This window comes from Ambystoma mexicanum, chromosome 9, assembly GCF_040938575.1.
Source record: "Ambystoma mexicanum isolate Mex_15411 chromosome 9, UKY_AmexF1_1, whole genome shotgun sequence".
NCBI classification, from domain to species: Eukaryota; Metazoa; Chordata; class Amphibia; order Caudata; family Ambystomatidae; genus Ambystoma; species Ambystoma mexicanum.
Genome location: NC_090931.1, coordinates 953,217,765 through 953,240,010, shown reverse-complemented (window position 1 = coordinate 953,240,010; position 22,246 = coordinate 953,217,765). Strand labels below are relative to the sequence as shown.

General features: G+C 46.9%; 1 protein-coding gene across 1 annotated transcript in view; it reads right to left on the bottom strand.

Annotated features, from left to right (window-relative positions):
• The window catches only part of CHRNA1 (cholinergic receptor nicotinic alpha 1 subunit), a 110,266-nt gene that overhangs the window by 8,934 nt on the left and 79,086 nt on the right, over window positions 1-22,246 (bottom strand). Inside the window, exon 8 of the mRNA XM_069616146.1 lies at window positions 17,775-18,014. Coding sequence (XP_069472247.1) covers window positions 17,775-18,014 — 240 coding nt within the window. The remainder of the gene's footprint in view (window positions 1-17,774; window positions 18,015-22,246) is intronic.

Sequence of the window (22,246 nt, the reverse complement as noted above, 5' to 3'; positions counted from 1 at the left end):
GGAGTGTGACATGGAGGTGGCACCCAGGGCACTGGGTGCATCAGGGACATGGACACTGTAGACTGTTCAACAATAAAGCACACATACACAATAAGAAATGTCCGCACATGTGAATTATGATTTCCCAAAAGGTGTATTAAAGAAATATAACAAAGTGCACAAGCCCTCCACCCCACACACCCTCTCCCCGCTCAACTCCCCCACACACCCTCTCCCCCGTACCCCCTCAACTCCCCCACACACCCTCTCCCCCTGCCCCCTCAACTCCCCCACAGCCCCCCTTCACCCTCCCCCTCCCCCCTTGACTTCCCCACACATGGTGTGCACTGGAGTGCACCATTAGTCCACATGGGACCAGTATGCCTGGCTGTACCTACAGCCCTCCCCCTCTTCCAGCACCAGGTGCACCCCAGTCCGATCTGCGCAGGTTCCTGCCAGACCTACGCACGGGGCTGGTTCTTGTTGAGCTGGCATTAGAAGATGTCCCAGATTGTCCTGGCAACTGTGGCAGACGCATGGCCTGCATTGCTGCCTCCATTTCGGAGAGGACCTGCCGAACTGCTGCCAATTCGGCGCAAATGTCCTTCGAGGTGGTCTCGATTGCTGTTTTCAGGGATGCAGCACATTCCCTAATGTCATCCCCTGCCCTGCCACATTCCTGGATATGCTGCGTCAACAGCCCTGTCAGCTCCTCCTGGCGCTTCTGAATAGCCCTGATCCCCTCTTGGCTGGTTGGAACAATGATGGATGTGTGAGGGGTTTCAAACAGTGTTTCCTCATCATGCACAGTTGGCGTGGGGCTAAAACTGCCGGGCCATGAATCCCCAGGAGACAGCCCTTGCATGCTGCATGGGGAGAGTTGTGGTGAATGCAGGGGGGCTGTGCCGGTAGTTGCGCCATGCGCCTGAACATCTGCCTCATCGTCCGAAACGGCTGTTGTGGCAGCTGTCTCCCCCACTGTGCTGCTGGCAGCCGATGCTGTGCCTTCTGCCACTGGCTCCTGGGTGCTGGTGACTGGTGTGGGTGCTGTTGTGGGGGCCGTAATGCACATTGGTGCTGTGGCCTCTGGGGTTTTCTTGCCCTTCCGCAGTGGTGCAGGTTGGCCTGTACCCCTGGAAGTCGAGGGGCAGTGTTCTCCCTCCTTGCCCGTGGCCTTCTTTTGTGGCGTGGCATCATCCTCCCTAGTGTCCTCGTCACCACTGTCTGAATGCGTGCCTTTGGGGGGCCAATAGAGGGAGAGGGTTAGTGATGGGTCTACAGGCATCAGGCATGCAATGGGGTCGCTGCATTCATATGGAATGGCAGTTGATTGACATTGGGTGAGTGACATACGGGTTGCTTGGCTTTTGGGTGGGTGATGCATGGAAGCATCTGGGTCGTAACACATATGGGGTGCATTATGCATGTGGACAAGATGATGCTGTGCACTGCCTGTAGGCAGTCTTGTGCATATGTGTCTGGTGGACCCTGCTCTACATCATTGCACTGTCAGTTCAGGTGGACATCATCGTGTTGGTATTACCATTGTTTCATTTGGGACACCTACCTGCATCGGCCGATGACGGGGCTCCTCGCTCCATGTCCCCCACTCCCTCAATTGCCTCCGTCCCTATGGTGCTGGCGCAGATCTCCTTCCATGGTTGCAACTTGATGGGGGAGGCCGCACCTCCACCTGTCGCCATCCCCAGGTTGCGGTTGGCGGAGAGGATGCTGCGCACGCGTAAACGCAGATTGTCCCAGCACTTACGTACATCTTTGGGAGTGCGGGGTGTGGTGCCAACGGCACTTACTTTCTGGGCAACCTCCACCTATACCTGTTTCCTGCGCTGGACTGCAGGGCAGGACATGTCGGAGGAGAACAAAACATCTGCATGTTCCTGCAGCGTCTCCGCCAGCATGGTCAACTCCTCTCGGGAGAAGCGCTCCTTGCGCAGGCGATCTGTGGTTTTTTTGACAGCTTTCATCATTGTTAGATGCAGCAGGTAGTGTTGGAGGTGTGGTAGAGTTCTGGGGGTCAGATGGCTCCTGGTTGTGGTGGGTGGCAATGGATTGGCATTTTAAAGATGGCCGCCATGCTCTTTCCCGTTCCTGTGCGATGACGCTACTTCCGGGTCCGCTTATTAGCGGTGACCGCTAAAAGCAGTCTCCGCTAATAAAGGTGACCGCTATTAGCGGTCACCGCTAATGCCGATGGCTTGGATGCCGGCGGAACTATTTGCACTACCTACGATGCCGGAAAGGGAGATTTTTTGCACTTTTACGGCATGGCGGTGGGGTCATTACCGGCATGGCGCAAAGCTTGTGCCCGCATACTCGTAATAGGCCGCTTTTAGCGATCTATTGCCAGCACGGACATGGTAGTTGCTCCATGCCGGTAATGACCGGTACTTACCGCCCGGGTCGTAATGAGGCCCAGTCTGTTCAATTCTCTAAATAATACAGAAAGAGTATACATTGAAAAAACCCAATGGTATTCTTCATTGTTAATCTCTCAGAGTCCAGTTCTTAGGGGAATACCAATTGGAACATTTCTCGTTTTACCTGTTTTCGGAAGTTACAGTGTTTGTATTTCCTCGGGTTACGCATGAATGCCTTCCACATCCTACCGTCCTGGGCTACCAATGGCCTGCCCCTGCGTTTAAGGGATGTAAAAGATTGCTGCCACAACAGATTTGCGCTGGCAGACATTAAGGGTCATAGGGTCATCAACGTCCAGGGTCTTCAAATAACCTGGACCATTGCATCAATAATCTTAGTGTATGGTGCAGAATACCTTCTACCTAATTTTGGCTTCCGCTGGCAAACAGATATAGAGCTTTTTTGAAGGCTGATTGTATTTGATCCAATTATGGGGGTTTAAACACATTCTGGCTGCCTGTATCTGAACTCTGCGGGCTGCCTCGCTGTTTCTTCGGGAGTCTAGTGTAGGCCCTGTTATACTAGTCAACATACGCCCTGGCCAGTGTGCAAGTTAATTTCATCCGGCATTCTGAGTGAAGAAGTGGGAGAATTTATCCGAGGATGACACGGTGGAAGATAATGTGACAAAGAGTTAACCAGGAGTAAAAAAGATCTTCATAAAAGATAACCCCCAGGTTCCTTAGATACAGGAGTGAGAATTCCTAAGTGTATTGGTATTTTAAAGGGGGTGGACCTGGGAGTCTCTTGGGGGCAGCCACAGGACCTTGGTGTTGAGCTTAAGCATCTGTCGTCCATGCAGTGATACAAATGATCAACAATGATGTCATCTTTTATTCTCGAACCCGAGAGTCGCGATACAAATAGCGATAGTACAATATCTTGATATAGTGTTAACGGCTATACAAAATCAGGATGATTAGGAAATGGTCAACTAACACCAAATAGACATATTCAATTTCTCATTCAAGAGTTGTTAGATTGGAATGCAATGTAAATAATATGATGGTATCAATGAATTATTTGATGGCTTGTATTGAGGAGCATTATTATTTTTATGTACAAATGGAAAATCAATTTTATAATTTTATATTTCAAATATTGGTTATTCATTTATTTTTTTTTAAATGTATTATCTTTTCTTTTCTTCTTTTATCATTTGTGTTGGTTTTGTATAAAGAAAAATAATTTGAAAAGTTGTATTTTCAACTAAACAAATTAATAAAAAAATAAACAAAAGATACAAATGATCCAGAGATTTGGCCACATTCCTCTACCTTGGGCCACTTCCCACTGGACAGTGACTTGGGAACCATCCCATGCATTGGAAGTGAACTTGAAACTGACCAGTGGCCGAACCATCTGTGATGCTGCGGGCGTGTAGATGAAACAAACACAGTGGCACTGGGTCACAGGTGGCAGAGGAGCCACGCTGCAGATCAACCCTCTGGCCGAAAGCCGGTGCCAGCCTTTGGTTCTTTCTTTTAGGCCAACTTTCTCTTAACTTCTTTCAATCTCAAAGAAAGAAAGAGAGAGACAGAGAGAAGGAAAGAACGAAAGAAAGACATTAACAAGGGCAAGGTGATGAGATGGATATAAAAGGGAAAAAAGAACCAATGATTAAAAGAAAGGACGAGAAATGAAGATGGAAAGGAAAGGACATCACAGGTGCAGCAACATGGCCTAAATCTGCAATGAAGCTCTGTCTTCACATTACAAAAATCACCTTGTTTGGACAATAACAGACCGTTTCCACTGCCGTGCACCAACGCGATGTGAACATGTGGCAAATAAGAGTGTTGCGAATATTTAGATTTGTAATCTTTCGTTGCTTTTAAAGCGCTTAAACCTAAGCGCTGTACAAAATGAGTGAATTGGTAGAATAGTAGTTATGCTGACAAGTTAACAATTGAAGAGATTAGAAAGAAGAAAAAAGAGAGAGAAGAAAACCATAAAAGACGAAATGTAGAGCTAAGCCAATGATAGTGTACAAATGAATGTCGAGCACATTAAACGTGTGCAAAAAAATGACATTAGGACTAAATGGGGGGAACAGAGGAGCCTTCTTGGCCTTCAGACAGCACGTGGAGGTCGTAGGCAGACAATTCAAAAGGCAACACAAATACGAAATACACGAATAGTGAGCACTACTGAAAATTCTGTACTGGCAAGAATTGTATGTGGTCCAAAAACGTGCTAAATCAACTGTTACATGTGCAGTTAATCTGATCTGGCCTTGTATGAGCTGTGTATATGAACTGACACTGGTTAAACTTGCAGTGTACCAGTGCCAAATCACTAACTCGCCTCTTAAAAAGCAAAATGTCAAGATTAAACTTCATCTCACACTGAGCCCGGTGTAGTGTTGTGTCAAAGGGTATATTTTAGCCCTAACAAATAATTCATGTAATACATACTAACTTTTATTATAAACCCACCTACTCCTTACGACTTTAACACAATGACCACCTTCCCCAGAGGACCCTGCATAGACAGCGCACCTTAATCTGAAAGGGGTCGCATAGAAGACCACTGAGGCAGAAATGCCAAACACGACTTCCTTACCTATCTATTGGCCCTTCCATACTGAGCTAGGGGCTAGCCCTGAGGGGTCTCTCACCCATTCAAGTGGCCGAAAGCTGGGCCTCACACATACCCCCACTACCTTGTCCTCAGCCACTGTCATGCTACCACCAGCCTTAAGCATAACCTCTACATTATCCTTTAAACTGTGCTCATAGTAAGGAAACAAATACACACATAAATATACACACATAAATACACATATACAAAACTACCTGGGTGTGGCTTGTGGAGGTTCCTGCGGATCCCCCACGAAAACCCTGCCTAAAGTCTCCTCCCAGGTGGCCAGTAGAGGGCAGATGCTTCCAGATCCCAATCCTGGGGATGGTGTACTGCGGGAAGATCACCTGGGTGGAGACAAGGCTCAGGTGATTTCGCAGGGTGGGACACAGTATTTTTCCTTAAAGAGGAATACTCTTACCACAGGCTAAGAGGAGGAATTGGCTTATTGCCATTTGGATATATCTCTGCCTCCTACTAAGGATGGAAAAGTACATTCTAATGAAGTGACTAAATCTAGAGGTGAACCCAAAGATCAAATATTTTATATCCTTAAATCCTCATACCCTACACAATGCCAAAGGTATGCCAAAAGGAATGCTGAATATGTGTCTTTTCCAGTCCCTCTCAAAGGGTTAAACATCACAACTCCTCATTCAATAATATCAAGGGAGGAAAACTAATTTGTAAACCTTTTAAAGAAGAAGACATAATCTTTCTAAGGTGGACTGCATGTCCCAGAGTCCATCAGGGACTGTGACAAAGAAGAGGGCCTATAAGGTATGCAGGAGCCAAGGACTGGCGGGCAGGCCTAATAGCTTTTGGTAAGGTCAGGCCATTAGCCCTATGGGCCTGTACCTGAAGCCAATTAACCCACCCGAGGGGCATAAAAGGCTGCAGCAGGAAAGAGCAGTAGAAAGAACCTGGATGCAGGAGCTGGAGGGTCAGCAGTAGCAGAAGCAGCAGAGCATGAGGCTAGCAGTTCACTAGGAAGTGTGACCACAGAAGGGACGCCAGAGCAGAGGAAGAGCAGATTTCAACTGCAGGCTCTGAGTTGGCCCTGTGCTCATAAAACCTGTTTGGCTGTGGTTGCATTGGAAGAGGCTGGAAGCATCTGGCAGTCTTTCCAGATGCCCCTAATTGCTGTGAATGCAGAGCTGAAGTCATGCATCCACCCAAGTCCCGTGTGAAGAAGCAAGCAGAGGGAAGCTGGAGAGTGGAAGACTCTCCCTGAATGAGGCCAAATCGGAAACACCCATGCAGCAGAGGTGTGTTGGTCCCAAGAGTGCCTTTAGCAGTAGCAGTAGAAGAAACCAAGCCGGGAAGCAGAGGCAGCCCTCAGTCGCTGTGATTGTGGCATCGTTAAAGAGAAGCTCCGTAATGCAAATCATCAAGAATGCCTTGCCGGTAACTGTAACTAGCTTATTTTATACTTGCGCACAAGTAAAAGCAAGTAAAATTGTTTGCAGAAGTGGGAAGTCATTTTAACAAGGGAATTGTATCACACGTGTATATTAAAAACGCTGAAGTACCCGCGTGTAGAGATAGCATCTCTTTTCCCCATTGTTAGATGTAACCTGTTGCTGAGCGGTCGTGTGTCTGTTATTAAAAAGGAGAATGTTGCTGGTAAACCGTATGAAGCCGAATTTGACTTTCCCGAAATATTACAAGGATATTTAACATCAGAAGAGGTTGGGCATGAAACACTGTTTCCCAATTGCCTTGGAGGCTTAATTCTAACCAAAAGGTGGGAATGCCTATCCTTTTGAATTGGAAGTTCGACATCAGAATGAAATTGCATACACCTAATTTCATTTCCTTTAAGAAACCTGCTACTTGTATATACCATACATTGTTCTAGAAGTTGTAGAAGTGACTGAAGTTGAATTATGCCTAGTGGTAACTATTCGAGGCACAAAACATATGAAGCTGGGGAAGGGAGCTGAGTACATGTTAATAGAAACTCATTAAAATCTGTACAGTTGACACATTTTAAGTCGAGGAAACAGTCGGGAAGCTAAATAAAGATTTTCTGGTAGCTACAAGACAAAAGGAAAGGCAAAGAGGCTGCCCTCTCTTATCATACAAGACAGAAGAGTGCCTTGCCAAACTGTAGAGGTCGAAGTGTCTTGTGGAAGTTGCCTTAAATTCAAAGTTGCAGTAGCAGCAGTAGAACTGTGGTTGTTGATACCTTTGTCAGAACTGTACTAGTTGAATGCAGTAGAAGCAGAAGTCAACTGTGGAGCAAGGGAGCCTGCTCACACAGTATCATTGGCAGAAGGGAGTTGCTAGAGAAAAAGCAAACCCTAAGCAGAAGCATCCTGACAACTGCATTTAAAGACGCTGCAGAAGTTGCAAGACGAGTTGTTGCTAAGCAGAAGTGGTTTTTATCGATCAGTTTTTGGGCCTACCCTACAGGAGCCTCTCATGGATGGACAGGGGCTTCTTAACAAATCTCTGAGGTATTAATGTGTATTCTTTCCTTGTTATTACTGCCTTTTGTTTTTCTCCTTTGGTCTGTTTACCTGGATTCCTGGTTTTCCTTGCCTGTTCTGACATATCTTGTCTTCCTGGTTACTGAACTCTGGCCAGCTTGTGGAACATGTTCTTTGGGACTCTTCCTTTGTATCGGATTTGAATTTCTTGCCTGCCACTAGGATTGCCTTTTGGATTACACTTTGGATATCTTGCTGGAACTTTCTTCTTGCAACTGTTTTGACTTTCTTCTAAATGGGTGCGACTGACCTTAGCCTGATGCTCTGTGGATTTGGTGACTCTTGATTCCCTAGTTGCATCCTAGTACTGCCTGGTCAGCCCCCACCCTTCTCCCACCCTGCTTCTCCCCCTCCCCACCTCTAACTAGTGGCACCCTCGTGCTGCCTGGGACAGCCCCCCCAACCCTATCCTTCCTTGTCTACTTGTCATTTATCAATGCATCCTGTCTGCTTCCATTTGGTCCGGTTCTCCTGTAGTAGCGGGGGATGGGGGAGTATGAGTTCAGTTTATGCCGCCATGATTGTATCATCTCTTCATTTTCTAATCTACTGCCCTTTTTTCTTTTCAGCTGGGAGCACTCCTCTTGACCTTTCATCTGACCCCTTTGTACTCTGTGTCTCTACCAACGACTGGTCCTGTGTCCTCAGGAGGAAGGCCTGTTTACAACACAGCCTATTGGGGGTCCTCCTCACAATAGCCTGACAGTAGATGGAACTGAACATTGATTTTAAAGAACCTTAAACTGAAGGGGATGGGGATTTTAATGAGAAGGTCATATTATTTTGCATTTGGTGCCTTTCCAACTGCCTTCTGAAACTCTAATTGTTTCCGTACAAGTTCCATTTTTAAAAAAAAATATTTTTATTGGCATTTCTTTAAACATTAACATCGGGACTCAACATTGTCCCCAAACCCCTTTTCCCTCCCCCCTCCCTCGCAACCGGTGTTAGCGTCCTTGCAGGTCCTTTGTGTCCCTTGTATGCTTCGGATCTAACTAGTAAACATGTCCAGGATGCGGATGTTGTGTGGGCACCACTGTATCATAGTCACTTTGAAGGAATTCTATAACATCTCCCCAGTCTGTAGCAAATCTTTGTCTGTCCCCTTGGAGATTATATGTGATTCTCTCCATTGCTACATAGGTCCATATCCTGTGAAGCCATTCTTGTGTAGTTGGGGGGGGCTTTTTTTCCAATTCTGGGCTATTGCCAGCCACTCTGCTATTAGGAGCCCCATAAAGTTCCGCTTTTGCATCTTGGAGAGAGTCCTATCTCCAGGGGCCGACATGCCACACATCCAGATCTCCTCTGCTAGATTTGCCGCTCCCTCGAACATTTCCTGCATTCGCGTTTTCACTTCCGCCCAAAATGATTGTAGTTCTCCACAGTCCCACCAGATGTGTCTCCATGTGCCTGTGGTGTCGCACCCCCTCCAGCAGTTCCCTTGAGATGTGGGAAACATTTTGTGAAGTCTTTCTGGGGTATAGTGCCATTGCACCATCACTTTAGTCCATGCTTCCCTTGTTTGAATTGCCCGGGTCCACTTGGGGATTATTTGCCACAGATATATCCACTGCTTCCTCGTGATTTGTTTTCCCAATGTGGTTTCCCATTTTTTCATGTATTGCCATGTAATATTTTCTTCTTGTGCGTTTATAAATTTATAAAGGGTTGATACAAACTTCTTTTCTCCAGTTTGGGTCAGTATGTATGACTCGAATGGGGTGAGATCCCTTGTCATGGCCTTCGTTATTCTTGGGGTTGTGAGCAGTGGTGGATCTGTTCATACTGGTATCTGTCTTTCTCCGTGAGACCCAGCAAATCCTGACATTCCGTGAAGGATCTGATCCGTTGGCCCTCAAACATGTCTCCCACTTTTGAGCAATCGGTGTCTCTCCATTTCTGGAATGACCCTTTCGCCATCCCTGGGGGGAAGTCCGGGTTGTCGAGCAGTGGTATGAAAGGGGCCGGGTCTATCGTTAGGGTTTCTCTCTTGGTGGCTCTATCCCAGATTTGCATGGTAGAGCTCATGACTTTGCTGATCTTTATGTTTTTATGCCTGTGTTCAGGTCTCTTCCACAGGAGGTGACGCAGGTTTGATCTTGCAACAGCTCTATCCTGTGCCTCCCACCATTTTTCTGAAGTGTCCGTGATCCATTCGCTGATTACCCATAGTTGGGCCGCCTCGTAGTACTTCCTGAAATGGGGGAGCACCATTCCTCCCTCTGCTTTGTGGGCTGTGAGCGCCTGTTGTGAGATTCTTGGTGTTTTGTTTTGCCATACGTATTTGGTGATGATTTTGGTGAGTGACTTGAAGAAAGATGTCGGAATCCTTATGGGGAGTGCTTGGAAGTAATAGAGCAATCTGGGCAAAATTGTCATCTTGATTACAGTTATTCTGCCCCACCAAGAGATTGTCAGCGGGTTCCATCTGTTTAAGTCTCTTTTCACAGCTTCTAAGAGGGTTGTGTAGTTCCCCGCGTACAGGTTTTGTATCTTGGGTGTCAGTGTCACTCCCAGATACCTCACACCTTCTTCTGCCGTTTGTAGTTGTAGGTCTTTTGTTAATTTGTGGATCTCTTCTTTGTTTCCAGCTAGTGCCATTACTGTTGACTTCTGCTTGTTAATTTTCAACCCTGAGATGTCCCCATATTTGTCTATTAGTTGGATGAGGAGTGGGAGGGTTTGCTTGGTTCTGTGATTGTCATCATCATATCGTCGGCATATGCGGCTGCCTTGTGTGTGTGTCCTCCCATTTCTATACTCTTGATGTCTTGGGTCGCTCTGATTTTCACCAGGAGGGGTTCTAGAAAGATCGCATACAGCAGTGGTGACAGGGGGCATCCATGCCTCTTCCAATTTTGATGGGATTCGAGAGTTCCTGGTTGACTGCTATCCTGGCCGTCGGTGCATTGTAGTTGGCACGGATCATGTTTATGAATTCGTTTCCCATGCCCATTTTCTTAAGGATCGTGAATAGCACTGACCATTCGACGCGGTCGAAGGCTTTTTCCACATCCAGCGAAATTATTGCAGATGGGATATTCATGATCCCTGCCTTCTCTATGAGATGTACTATACGTCTTATGCTGTTGTGGGTTTTTCTGCTGGGGATGAAGCCTGCTTGTTCTTGATGTATCAGTTTGGGGAGCAACGGCACCAGTCTGTTTGCAAGAACCTTCGTGTAGAGTTTGGCATCGACATTAATTAGGGCTGTTGGGCGGTACGAGCTCGGGTCTTCTGGATCTTTTCCCTTTTTGTGGAAGACGAGTATCTTAACCTCGTTCATTGAAGCCGTGATATTGTTCGAGGTCTTGAAGGTGTTGAATAATGTGGTTAGATGGGGGATCAGTACGTCCGCATATGTTTTGTAGAAGGCCGCGGTGAAGCCGTCCGGGCCTGGGGCTTTATTCTTGGGGAGATCTCTTATTGCTTTCCCTACCTCCTCCGGCGTGATGGACTCCTCTAAGGCCTCTTTTTCAGATGGCGATACCGCCGGGAGAGTGATTTCTTTCAGGAATGTTGCTTGTTCTTCTTCCCTCGGATGTTGCGAAGAGTACAGGTTCTGGTAGAACTTTCGAAATGCTTCTTTTATGTCTTTCGTTTGTGTTTTCTCTGTTCCTTGTTCGTCTTTCAGTGTTTGCACTGTTTGCTCCTGTCGTCTACCCTTTAACTGTCTTGCTAGTAGTTTGTCGGATTTGTTTGATTTCATCGCGTACCAGTGTTTTGTGTGCATTCATTGCGTTTCTGCTCTTTTGGTCCTGATCAAGTCTAGTTGGCTCTGGATATGTCTATGTGCTCTCTTTACTTTCCTGGAGGGATTCTTGACCATTTCTTCCCCTATTTCTACCAGTTTTTTCCCCAGTTCATCTTCCCATATATATGATAACTTGTCTTTCTGTGCCTTTAATGCGATGAGATGGCCCCTCATTACTGCTTTGAATGCTTCCCATGTTGTGCTTTTGGGGACATCCGGGGTGTCGTTGTACTCGAAGTATTCCTCTATCTTTTCACTGATAGCTTCTTTTGACACTGGGTCTTGTATTATGTCTCTAGGGAGCGTCCATCGCCATAGATTCGATCTTTTCATGAATTTGGGGAGTGTAATCCACAACGGGGCGTGGTCCGAGAGTGATATTAGGCCTCTTTCTATGTCCCGTATTTCTCCGACTAGGGTCCCTGATGCCCAAATATAGTCTATCCTGGAGCTGGTGTCATGTACGTGTGAGTGGTAGGTGTATCCTTCCGTTGATCCTTTAAGTCTGCGCCATACGTCCTCTAGGGCTTGGCTCTGCATCGTCTGTTTCAGCGCCTGAGAGGGAGATCCTACTTGGTTACTTTTGGGGTTCGATCGATCTTCTTTGTGGTTCCATGCTAGATTAAAGTCTCCAGTGAGGATCACCTCCCCTTCTGTGAAGTTTTCTAATTTGTTGATTGTGTCCTTGATAAAGCCCTCTTGTCCAGTGTTTGGGGCATACAGAGTGGCTATTGATAATTGGTGGTTGTCTATCTTGACCTTTGTGAAGACATAGCGACCGTTCTTGTCTATTTGTGTCTCTTTGATCTGCATCTGTAGGTGATTTGCGAAGGCAATAAGTACTCCTTTCTTTTTCCCTTCATCGTTAGATTGGATGATTTGATTGTAGCCCCTAATCCGAAGGAGGCCTCTCCTTTTTTTCTGTATGTGCGTCTCTTGGAGCGTGATTATATCGTATTTTTCTTTGTGCAGGAAGTGTTCCAGTTTTTTCCATTTTACCGGCGTGTTCAGTCCTCTGATGTTGTATGTTAAGACTTTCAGCCCCATTCTTCCGGGTTAGTTTTTGTTTTCTTATTGGTTTTCCTTTGTGGGTCCCTGTGTTGAGCTAACGAACCGGTGGTGGAGTCTTTTCCCCCATAAACATCCTCCCCTCCCTCCTTCTCCCCCCAACTTTGTCCCTGAGGAGGGCGCTGGGCCCTATGGTTGCTCCGGCGTCACGCCTTTGCTCCATGCCCTCTAACATCTCAGGGTTAACTGTTCGCAGGGGATCCTAAACCCTGCTAGTGGTATGGATTCCATGGCCGTCCCATGGCTCTGCTGCGCCTACTCGTATGCACCTGCCCTGTCTGATTTGTCTGTGCAATGTTTGCCTCTCCCTCCGTCTGATTTTTCGATTGTGCTGACTGCTTGGGGTGTCTTAGCTTTTCTCCGGCTTGCGGGATTGGAGTCTTGTTTTCCGTTGCTCCGTTTGCCATCCCCTCGGCTGTCTTCTTTGCCTTTGGGGTTCCCTGGCCTTTGCTGTCTCTGGTTCCTGTTCCCGGCATCCCAATATCGTTAGGCCTTCCTCGCAGGTGAGTATTCGATGTTGCTTTTCTTCCCAATTGAACAGAAGGCCAAAAGGGAATGTTCATTTGTAGCGGATTTGTTTTTCTGCAAGGAGTTTCGTAAGCAGGCTCATTTCTCTTCTTTTTCTGAGCGTGGATTGGGCTAAGTCTTGGTAAAGCTGGATTTCCTTACCGTTCATCCTAATTTGCTCCATTGTTCTGGCTTTATTTAAGATTTGTTCCTTTTGGGCGTACAGTGTCATGGCCACTAATACGTCCCTTGGGCGTGATCCGGGCTCCCCAGTTCTTCGAGGGCCTACTCTGTGTATCCTATTGATGTGGATGTCGTCCCCTGTCCCGTCTTGCAATATTTCTTGGAATACTTGCTGAATCGCTGTGCGTAGGTCTTTGTCGGCTACTGTTTCCGGCATATTTTTAATTCTGATGTTCGATCTTCTGGACCTGTTTTCCAAGTCTTCGCATTGGGTTTCCAGTTCCTGCGCTAGGCGTGCTAGTCGATCTTGTGCTTCCGCATATTGGAGGACTTCTTCATCCATATTCTGGACCGACCTTTCTAAATTGTCTGTTCTCTCCTCTAGGTTCAGTTCTTGGACCGCTTGTTTCAGTTCTCCCTTCATGTTGTCGAACTGTGCTTGGTTCGATGCGATGAACTTTTCCTGGAACTCCTTGAACCATGTTTTCATGTCGTCCCTTGAGGCCATTTCTGCGACTTCTTTCTGATCAGCTGGGTCTACCCCCTTGTTTTTCTGTTTGTTTGATCGCTTTGGTATCTGATTTTCTAATCCCCAGATTTGGGTCAGGTCTTGGTCTAGCCTGGAACCGCTTTTGCTTGGCGCTGTTGCCTGGGTCCCACTCTTCGTTCTAGGTCTTGACATGTGTATGTCTCTTGTCCCCTTCTGCCGCTTCGTCGTTGGGTCCTCTGTAATGTGTGGAGTTGTTGTCTGCTGCGTATCTCTGACAGAGGACCAGCCACGCTATGGGGTGCTTGCTGGAGCTTAGGATTCTCTTTTTCTATCTTTGTGGCGCGTTCCCCACCGCACGTTGGGGCGCGGTCTTGGGGGCCTGAGTTTCTCCCTTTAGGTGTCTCTTCGTGTTTTTCTGGGGTCCCTTCTTTGTTTCTTTTGCGGTTTCAGTGTCCCTTTAAATTTGACCCTTGCGGGGCTTCTGCCTGTTCCCTAGGTAGAGCCCTCCACTCTCTTGGTGTGCCCTCTTTGCTGATGGTGCTCCCGCCGGCCCGCCTTGTTGTCACCGGTCGGGCCTGGGTCCTTATTGCTTGCTTCGGGGGGGGGGGGGGTCGGGCTCTCGCAAACTCTGGCGTGGAGTGCTTCCTTCTCTCCCCTGTACCCCGTGTGCTCCCCTTTGCTCCTTGGTGGCCCGCCTCCTTTGTCTTTATTGGGGGGGGCAGCCCTCCCCGTCTGTCCCAGGATCTTGCCCCCGGCGCGTACCTGCGTTATGGGTGCACCTCTGCTGGGCTCCTCTGGATCCGGAGGTCCGCTGTGCTCAGACCGTTCTCCGCTGCCTCCTTCTCCCTCCGATCCCTCCGATCGGCGGAGGATCGGCGCCGGGGGGCCTGGTATCCCGTCTCTCCCGCCGTGTGGGCCTCGCTCTCCTGCTGCGGCGTCCTCCGGCGCCCGTCTCCTCTCCTCGCCGGCGCTGCGACATCTCCGGATTGGGTTGACTCCTATGTACGCGGGCCTCGCGGGCTGTCGGAGTTTCTGCTCGGCTCTTCGGGTCCTCCACGTATCGGCCCCGCGTGTTTCCCTCTGCTGCTAGTGGGCCCCGAAGGGCGGCTCTCTCCGCGGCTTCCTCGCCGGCGTGGAAGTGGTCGCGGTTGGGTCTTCAGGGCCGCGACCGCCGGGTGGTTCACTTCTGTGGGAGTTGTCTCCCCTGTCTCACCTTCCGGGGGGAAGTGGCACCTCTCGGATGGCTCGGTGACCGCCTAAATTATTGTGCTTTATTGTCGTGGCCCGAGCTGGGGGACGGAGCTACGCTCACGCACGTCTGCCCGGCTCGGCCGCCATCTTGGAATCACAAGTTCCATTTTAAATGCAAATAAAAATGTTACGCCCCATGTGGCCACAGGCCATACAACCTCAAGCAAATATGTGCACTTATCCCAGACCTACAGTATGGCTATGCCCGCAACTCCATTGCATTAATGAATCACCTCTTGCACTGCAGCCTCTACATAGCTGTCTGTCATGCAGAAACCTACAGGATGCGTGTGCTGTGTGTAGTACATGCCGACACACGCCAGGCATTCTGGGACATGTTATTTTGGATTACTAAGGGAAATTAAAATGACAAGCCTCAGCATGTAAAAAAAAATAAATAAATAAAAAAAAAGAAAAAAAGGAGTAAATGGGCTTCTTCCAAATGGCTTGGGGCCTAGTGGCATCTAGAGTGCAGTGTGCTAAATTCGTTTGGCTAATGTTTACTGGCCAAGTTACAGTCATTGCAGACTTCTGCCAAATGGAGAGACTTTGTTGTCTGCTGTTAGTGTTAGCGCCTCTAATGCCTGTCCTGCCTGCCCCAGGTGCTTCCAGTGTGACACCCCCTGAGGCCCGCCTCTGGGTTCTATGACTGTGGGCATGGTCGCACTGGGGTATAAAATGCCTCTTGGTTCTCAAAAAGAGGAGCTGCACCATTGCCTGGAGAAATATGACTGTGGACAGGGTCGCACTGGGCATACAATGGTCTCGGGCAGCAATGAAACAGTGGCCCATACTTGCAAAAGACATTTCATTAATTTTGTGACAGACTGTTTGAATATTGCCCAATGTTTTTTTTTTTTTTGGCTAAAAGGTCATGCAAATCGTGCAATTTAAAGAATATATCTATTCTGGAACACTGGTCAAAACTACTAGCCGCAAAGTGAAATAACTCTTGAAACTGGCCCACATTGGCCAAAAAATGGGCCCACTTTCACCCAAAAAACGGGCCAACACTAACATTTTGTGTTTGGGCATTGCCCTGTTGACCTATAGGCCATTCCGAGCCTGACTGTGGGTCTGTAGACTGGGCCCCTGATTGCCCCGTTTGTCTTTCTCCCCACCAACCCCAATCAACTGTCCAAGATCGTTCCCTTGAAACGTACATATACATCCACTGGCAGCACGACTTTTCTACACGGGTGTAACCCTAGTTTAGGTTTGCATTGTTCCGTTTTTCTTGTTTCTCACTATAGAGTCGTTATCTACTGTACAGCACTTGTTATCAACGTTGGTAATATTGGTAGACGTATAATGTACCATGATATGAGATCTGTTGTCTCTTGATTTGCCTCTGGAAAACCTATTTTTTCCCCATCAAAAGTCTCAACTAAAAGTCGACCACTGTTTGGTAGGAGGCACAAAGAAATAGTACAGTGACAATGGGAATAGAGTACTGTGGAGTATGGCTTTACACTATAAAGTGTCTATAAAAAACAAGCAATAACATATTAAAAACAAAACATAACATTAAAACGCAATGCTTCGTGTTTGCTGCATACAATAAATAACATTGGTGAAGCAGACCCACACCTGAAGGCATAAGCCAGTTGATGAGGAGTTACCCAGGTTTGGGACTTGGTTCCCAATTGGTTGCGGATACACCAGCTGGAGGCTGAAACTCAGGCTCACCATTGCTACAGTGAACTGCGGCTGCATGGACGGTATGCGTTGTTTACTCGAAGTTAATTACTTTGTGGTAATATACTGTGTTGTAATCACTTTGATTTTCTTTCTCGAATTTCTTTATGGGTGAGGGATCCCCCAAGGCCCTCCTTCCCCTCCCCACACCCTTACAACTCCTAATCCTTAAATACATGTACACAATGACTTCCCCGCAAAGTCATTTGAAGTAATTACAACCAAGTAAATGACCACAAAGTAATTGAACTCGTTATAATAAAGTAGAAACGCCCAAGCCTCTATGGGTCCAGGCGTCATTGTAACCCTCTCCTCTTGATTACAGCGCCACTGTGAGTATTGGTGGCCAGGGCACGCAGGTGCAGTTCCTTCAGCCCCTGGTGAAGGCGGAGGAGACACCTTGTGGTGAAATGATAAACTGCATAATGCTGAAATGTGTCTGTAAGGTGGCTAATTCGGATAGTAAAAATAAATGATATGCTCAATTGCCTCACTTTAGGTACAATATGTAACTTTCAGTAAAATATCCTAGGTATAAATAATTGGATTGTTCCTATTCTTGAACCTAGGTATGCTTGGGAAAGTTGTTTGCTTTTCCTTTGGGTCCCTTACCCACCTACAAAGGTCACTGACAATGAACATGCTTTGGCAGCAGTATCCATCATAATATCTGACTAGTGTGTGGGTACTAGAGTGGAAATACTCCCTGTCCACACACTGCTGCAGTTACATAACAGGTGCAAGAAAGCTTTAATGTAGTTCCTAGTGCTAACCAATGTATCAATGTAGTGGCTTTACGGTGTCGGTGTCAAACAGACACATTAAAATGCCCAACGTATGCCTCAATGCGAGCACATTTCCCATAAAACACTAGTACAGATGACTGAAGTTTGTGGGGAAGATATATTCACAGGCTATTAGATGGCAAGAGCTTTTTTGGAGTCAGAGCTAAATGGTGAGCTCTGGTAAGATCTAAAATGCAGGTGTGACGCTGCTGATGTCCATCTAACCAGGGCACGTGTGTGCCTAGGCTATATTTGACTTAGGCATCAAGCCTTGCACAGCAGATATCTTAAAGCAAACGCATGTGCCAATAAAGAGTTAGGAATTGATCAAAGAATAGTGACAGTTCTTCAAATGTAATTCTGATTGCTTGAGGTATGTGAACTCACTCACCACTAAAGCACAAAACAACTCTGCAGGCTTGTAAGTTGGACAGCCATTTTAAATCTTGCCAGACCTTTGAGATGGTCTGTGCAGAGCACTGGTGTACAATGCAACCTCCAAGAATGAACCCGGCAATTCAAAATCAAAGCCATCTTACATTGCTGGACTCCTGGTCAGATTTCATGGTCTCGGCAATGTACTTGACACCCTCAATGGCGCTCTTCACATCCGGGTTTTTGGTGAGCGGTGATTCGTAAGTTACGGCAGCAGGCCCCGGCTTCCCAGATATGTCAGAGATGTCAATGTCTTCTGTAAAAATCCTCTTATGTTGCTTATGTTTGGCTGGACGTTTCATGGTGGAAAAAAACATCACATTCGGGATGGTCTCAATAAATATCTACAAAAGGGGGAGTAGAAAAACGATTTACTAGATTGCATAACACAAAACGCCACTTTTTTTTTTAAAACGGATTTAATCCACTTTGCCATCATGTTTGAGCATAAGTCACATTAAAAGCTGAGGGTTACCCTCCTTTTTAAGCATGCAACTCTACTGTGGGCCATGCCTGAACATGGCAGGTTCCAATCCCAGCGGGCAGAATAAGTCCATCCATCTTCTGAGGCTGACAGATTGAGTTCCATTAAAGTGAATAGTAATAACAGTGTTTATTACAGCGCCCAGAAGTGGGTGGAATCGGGCATAACACTATATAAGAAGCTAATATTGTTGTATATGTTTACCAATTTATTTTAAAATGTTCTTTAATGCAATGCTAAAAGTTTACCACACTAGATAAACAATATGATTCAATGCCATCTTGCCTTGGCAACTATTAACCACAACGCTGCCACAGGTGCGAGAGGGACATTTCTCAAAATGATGGACTCCCCATGCTTTTAGGTTTTGGCTCATTGGCTTATTTGGCTCATGTCGCTTTAGCCACACCTACCAGAGTAAAAACATCAGCTATTGACAGTAGTAAATGTCTAATATTCCCTCCTCTTGTACGTTTCTGGCATTGGGATTTGTTGAAAGGTGAATATTGTGTGTGTGCATAAGTGGAAGGCCTCAGATCTCGTAGGCTATACAAAGCCGTGTTTCTCTACGTGTTCTTTGGCGTGTGTGTCTGTTTCATGTACTGTAACCCCTATTATCATTTGTAAGACCGTGAACTTCGTTACTGTCCTTTAGTCATGGCATGGATGTTACTAGTGTTTGTTTTGTTGAACTGAATACCTGACAACGCCCTCCTGATGCAACATTGAAAGTTCAGTGGGTTGGTATTTGCTAATGTCATCGGTTAACTGTGTGCAAAGCAAAATGCTTGTGTTTGTGTATTTGTTTGTTATCTAAGACTCCTGTGCTGATGCAGAATTGAAAGTTAAGTGGGGTAGGATCTGCTAATGTTATCAGTTAACTTGGCGGGAAGTGTAATGCTTGTCTGTTGTTGGATGGATTTGATCAGTAGGTCTTTGATTAGCACTCTTGGGGGGGGTGCCAGCAAATCAGGAGGCTAGCAGCGTGGGCTGATATTGCTGATCTAACCCGCGTTCCAAGCCGCCTGATGGCCGGTTCCCCCGCCCTCCATCTTCCCCACTCCGCCCGTCTCCTTTTAAATAAACCCCCCTCCCCACTTACCTCATTACTACAGCAGCAGCGAATCCCGCCACCACAGTTATTGCCTTCGCTCCGTGATGCTGCTATGGAAATGAAAGAGGGGCTCTGTACGGAATCCCGCCTTCCCAATCGATGGTGACCATTTTTATTCTGTACTTTCTTTCCGTGAATGGGACGCTGCAAGGTGACCCACTCAGAAAAAGAAAATACTTTTAATTAGCCCCATTCCAGCCCGTGGACCGGGTGCTAATGGCGTTAAGTACCCGTTTCATGAGCTATACCGGGAGGTAATGTCCAGGGGCCATTACCCCAGTATAGTCTGTGGAACGGGTACTCAATGTCATATTAGGGAACAAAAAGCATTTCATCAACAAAAACGTTCTTCTTAAGTCCATTCTACATGTAGTGACTATGCCAGGCTTTTGTTTATATTATTGGGGCAATTGAGGCTGCATTTGATCGCAGCACATGCCAGGCTATACTTTAAATATGGTGACCAGCACTCGCAAGCATTATTGGTGCTTTGAAGGCTGCACTAAGCATATGATGACAGCACCTGGGTACGCAAGAGTACACCTTAGCCTATTGGTACTTTATCAGGAATATGATGACATCATTAGGGCATTTGAGACTGCACTTGACATATGAATGCCAACATGTATTGTCCTGTCAATGCTTGCTCCCTTTCCTACTGAGGCATAAAACAAATGATATTCCCAATTCTCTCTGTTTACTTCCCACTCTGATCCTTTCATGTAACACTGACAACATTTCACAGTAAAAGGAGAAGGGGTAGAAGCACGTGAGGAATTAGTTCAAACACTTTTTGAAGCTGGTTTTTCGATATGTACATGCGGCCCTGGGGTGTTCGTGTTTAACATTTGTGATTCAGGCGTGTGAGCAGATTGCAAGATGCAAATGCTTCTGCCTTCCCCATGTCTCATACCAGGCTCTGGCTCTAGGGCAATTGGGCAGTGCCCGAAGATTGGCCCAACATCCTAGTGTGGGCCAGTGTTTTGGGCCAAATTGGGGCACTTTGAGAAGTTACTGCATTGTGCATCTAGTAGTTTGGACTAATGTCGGTCTCCAAATGCACCAGTTGCAACACATTTTTTTTAATCAAAAACCCATTCATGAACATTCAAACAGGTAACCAGTTGTTATTTCTAATTGCGGGCCAGTTTCCTATGGGTACCGAGGCCTATTTGATGTCCATATATGACCCTGCTCATGTCCTGTGACTGCCAGACCCAAAAGCTATCTTCTTGCGCTGTGGGGACAAAGAACCTGAAGAACTTGCTGGCATCCCTTAGAATAACATTGGTCAAGGGAGAAGGATGGGGCCAATGTTGGCCATCAGCTCATTGTGTGGTTGTGGCAAAGGCTGCTGAATCAATCATGGCCAAAGCTGCACTGAGCGAAGGGGCTAAACAGTGATGGGCCTCTGGATGCGTGATGCGCCATTCTCCGCCGCTCTCGGTGCTTGTGGCAACACTGCCAGAATGAAGCCTCAACTGGCAGTGCCTGATCTCATAACCGGGTGGATTTATTGGAAATGGGTGACAAAACCCATAATTGTGTGGTGCAGTAAAAGAGGCGGTATTTGATATAATTCATTTTACCATTGCCACACAGCTCATAATGAGGCCCTGTGTCTTTTATCTCTCCGCATTATGTATGCTTGAAGTCAGATGTTAGCGGTCTGGTAGCATTTAGGCAGAAAGTAAACGTTCTCTAGCATTGGTATATTCTTAATGAACGCCCCCGTACCCCAACGTCTCAATCTGGTGTTTTTACTTCAGCCCTTGAGTCGGGTGCTTTTTAAACCTTATCATTAAATGGCAGGCTCTACAGTCATTTGTAGGTATGCCGCTCTCCAGTGTAAGGTGGGGCCTGGCCGAAGAAGCAGGTTTAAGTACAGACTGCCACATTACCCCTTCATCCCTCTTCCTCATCCAGTCCTAAATAAAGTGGTGACTCTTGCCTCCAAGATAAGCAGCCTTCCGTTATCTCGTCTCCTTCCCCTCGAATGGTTCTGTGCGTATAAGATGGGCCTCCTTTCAAAGATCCTCCGACTTTTTCTGTCTAATGGCACAGGTAGGTAGGTTAGAAAATGTCAGTTAGCTAACAAAAGTTGTTTTTTCTTTTTTTTTCGAAAATGAAGGAGTCAGTTAAACAAATCTTTTGGGGTTCACACCCGCAAGGATATTCTGCTGCTCTGGAAACTGCATTAGTCACTTCCATTCTTCGGCATTCGGATTAGGCATGGTCTATAAGTTCCTCAAGCCCAAACTGGACGTCAGGCACCTGCAGTTCTGAGCTTCACTGCGCTCCACCTTGGTATGAAAGATGTGGGAGATGGAGTGCTGTGACTCACGCCAATGCAGTTTGTTTTCCACCTTATTCGTATTCTGTGAGTCTTAGTGTCCTACACGGGTGCTAATGGTGTCTTTCTTTTTTTTGGAAATAAAAAAGAAGAAACTTACCTGGGCTGTACGGCTTGCTGCCGCGCAGTGCTGCGTTCCCTGAAGGCCATTTTCATGCTGATGATGCCACAGTTATCAACAGTGAAAACAGACTTCCAGGACACCAGCACTGCAAGGCGGCCGGCCACGCAGACAAGGGAAGCTTCTTTTTTTATTTAAAAAAAGACACCATTAGCATTCGTGTAGCGACCTACACAGTTGCTAATGGCGATAATTAACTGGGCGGCGGGCTGACCCTGCCGCCCACGTTCAGGGACCCCGAGTGCATGCATGCCCTTAAATTGGGCAGCAGGCTGTTGCCAAGAGGGTCGGGCCGCCGACCAGTTTAATATCACCTCACAATAACAGCTGATAAATTCATGTGTTCCATAGACTGGGAGGATGCTTACCACTATATTCCAGTTCTAGAGGCTCACCAATGCTTCATGAGATTCACAGCAAAGAAGGAGCAGAATCGATTTGAAGACCACCCCCTCTCCACCTGAAGTCCGCACAAAGTGTTTTCTCAAATGTATTAGCTCGCTG